Source organism: Orycteropus afer, unplaced genomic scaffold (assembly GCF_000298275.1).
Source record: "Orycteropus afer afer isolate SDZICR_OR568_19922 unplaced genomic scaffold, OryAfe1.0 scaffold00014, whole genome shotgun sequence".
In the NCBI taxonomy this organism is placed as follows: domain Eukaryota; kingdom Metazoa; phylum Chordata; class Mammalia; order Tubulidentata; family Orycteropodidae; genus Orycteropus; species Orycteropus afer.
The window spans coordinates 629,635-631,346 of record NW_006921601.1 but is presented as its reverse complement, the minus strand read 5'-3'; the positions used below and the strand labels follow the sequence as shown (position 1 = coordinate 631,346).

The 1,712-nt window shown below is 38.3% G+C and overlaps 1 protein-coding gene across 1 annotated transcript in view; it reads left to right on the top strand.

Moving 5' to 3' along the window:
* The window catches only part of LOC103210251 (olfactory receptor 52H1-like), a 2,791-nt gene extending 2,324 nt beyond the window's left edge, over window positions 1–467 (top strand). Inside the window, exon 2 of the mRNA XM_042782720.1 lies at window positions 442–467. Within this exon, the coding sequence (XP_042638654.1) occupies window positions 442–467 (26 nt within the window). The remainder of the gene's footprint in view (window positions 1–441) is intronic.
* The last annotated feature ends 1,245 nt before the right edge of the window (window positions 468–1,712 follow it).

Below are 1,712 nucleotides of genomic sequence, written 5' to 3'. Positions count from 1 at the left end.
TTCAGCATTCTTCGCCAGCACCACAACTCAAAAGCATCAACTCTTCTTCGGTCTTCCTTATTCATTGTCCAGCTCTCACATGCATACGAGGTGATTGGAAATATCATGTTACCCAGAACATAATCCCTGAAAAATAGAGATCTCAGCAAACGCCCAAACTTTCCAAAGTACATAACATCAGTATGATGAAGCCCCAAGTAAATTCATTTGTATACTAAAGAAAAGTTTACCCCAATGGCCAGTGATCTTGTGGAAATAAAGACCTTATCTCCTTGGCTGGAAAGCAAAATCAAGTTTGAGACACATTTGGGCAGTCGGCGTTGAGAGATAGAGGAGGGAAATGCTATGATAAATGTATCCCAATTACTCTCAAAACTAACAGCTTAAAACAACAACAAACATTTGTTTTTACACTCAGTTTCTGTGAATCCCTTTGGCTAGGTAGTTCTGGCTGGGGTCTCTTATGAAGTGTCAGTCAAGAAGTGACTAAGGTCACAGGCAACTGAAGACTTGGCTGGGCCTGAAAGATCTGCTTCCAGCATGGTCACACATGTAGTGTTGTTTCTTAGCAAATAGTGTTGTTGTTTGTTAGTTGGGGAGGCTTCAGTTCCTCCCCAGACAGTCCTCTCCAGAGGCCATTTCAATATTCCCACAACACATTGGCCAGACTGGTCCAGACTGGACAAAGCAAGAGAAAGGAGGAAGGAGGAACCATCAATTCTTTTCAGTCTCAAAAGTCACACATTGCCTTTTCACCTTATTCTATGCAAAATATGCACTAATCTATAATCTCTTGGAGAACAGTAAAAAATGACTTGCTATCTCTGCAACTATTATGCTTATTACTTAATGATTAGAATAAAATTTAAACAACTGCCTTGTAACATACCAAACACAATTCAAAAGCCCTTACATCCAAACTCACTGCTATCTAGTTGGTTCCAACTCATAGCGATCCCTCCTTGGGTTTTTGATGCGGTATCTCTATGCAAGTAGATTTCCCAGTCTTCCTTTTGAGGCGTGGCTGGGAAGTTTAAACCACCATAAATTAGGGTTCCTGAATTTGTCCCTAGTATTTCCTTCAGGAACTTTAAACTTTTAGGTTTCACATTTAAGTCTTTGATCCATCTGGAGTTAGTTTTTGTGTATGGTGTAAGGTACAGATTTTGTTTCATTTTTTTGCAAATAGATATCCAATTTCACCAGCACCATTTTTTAAAAAGACCATCACTTTTGCCATGTAATGCATTTCAGTCCTTTGTCAAAAATCAACTGACCATACGTTGATGTATCTATTTCTGGGTTCTCAATTCTATTCCATTGGTTTATGTGTCTGTCATTGTACCAATACTAGGCAGTTTTGACTACTGTGGCTGTATAGTAGGTTTTGAGATTGGGCAGTGTGAGATGTCCTATTTTGTTGTTCTTCTTCAATAGTGCTTTGCTTATCCAAGGTCTCTTTCCTTTCCATGTAAAGTTAGTGATTGTTTTTTCCATATCCTTAAAAAAATGTTGATGGGATCTGGATGGGATTGCATTGAATGTATAGATTGCTTTGGGTCAAATTGACATTATCACAATGTTCAGTGTTTATATCCATGAGCATGCTATGTTCTTCTATTTATGTAGATCTCTTATGGTTTCTTGAAGTAGTGTTTTATAGTTCTCTTTGTACAGGTCTTTTGTGTCCCTAGTAAGATTTATTCCCAAGT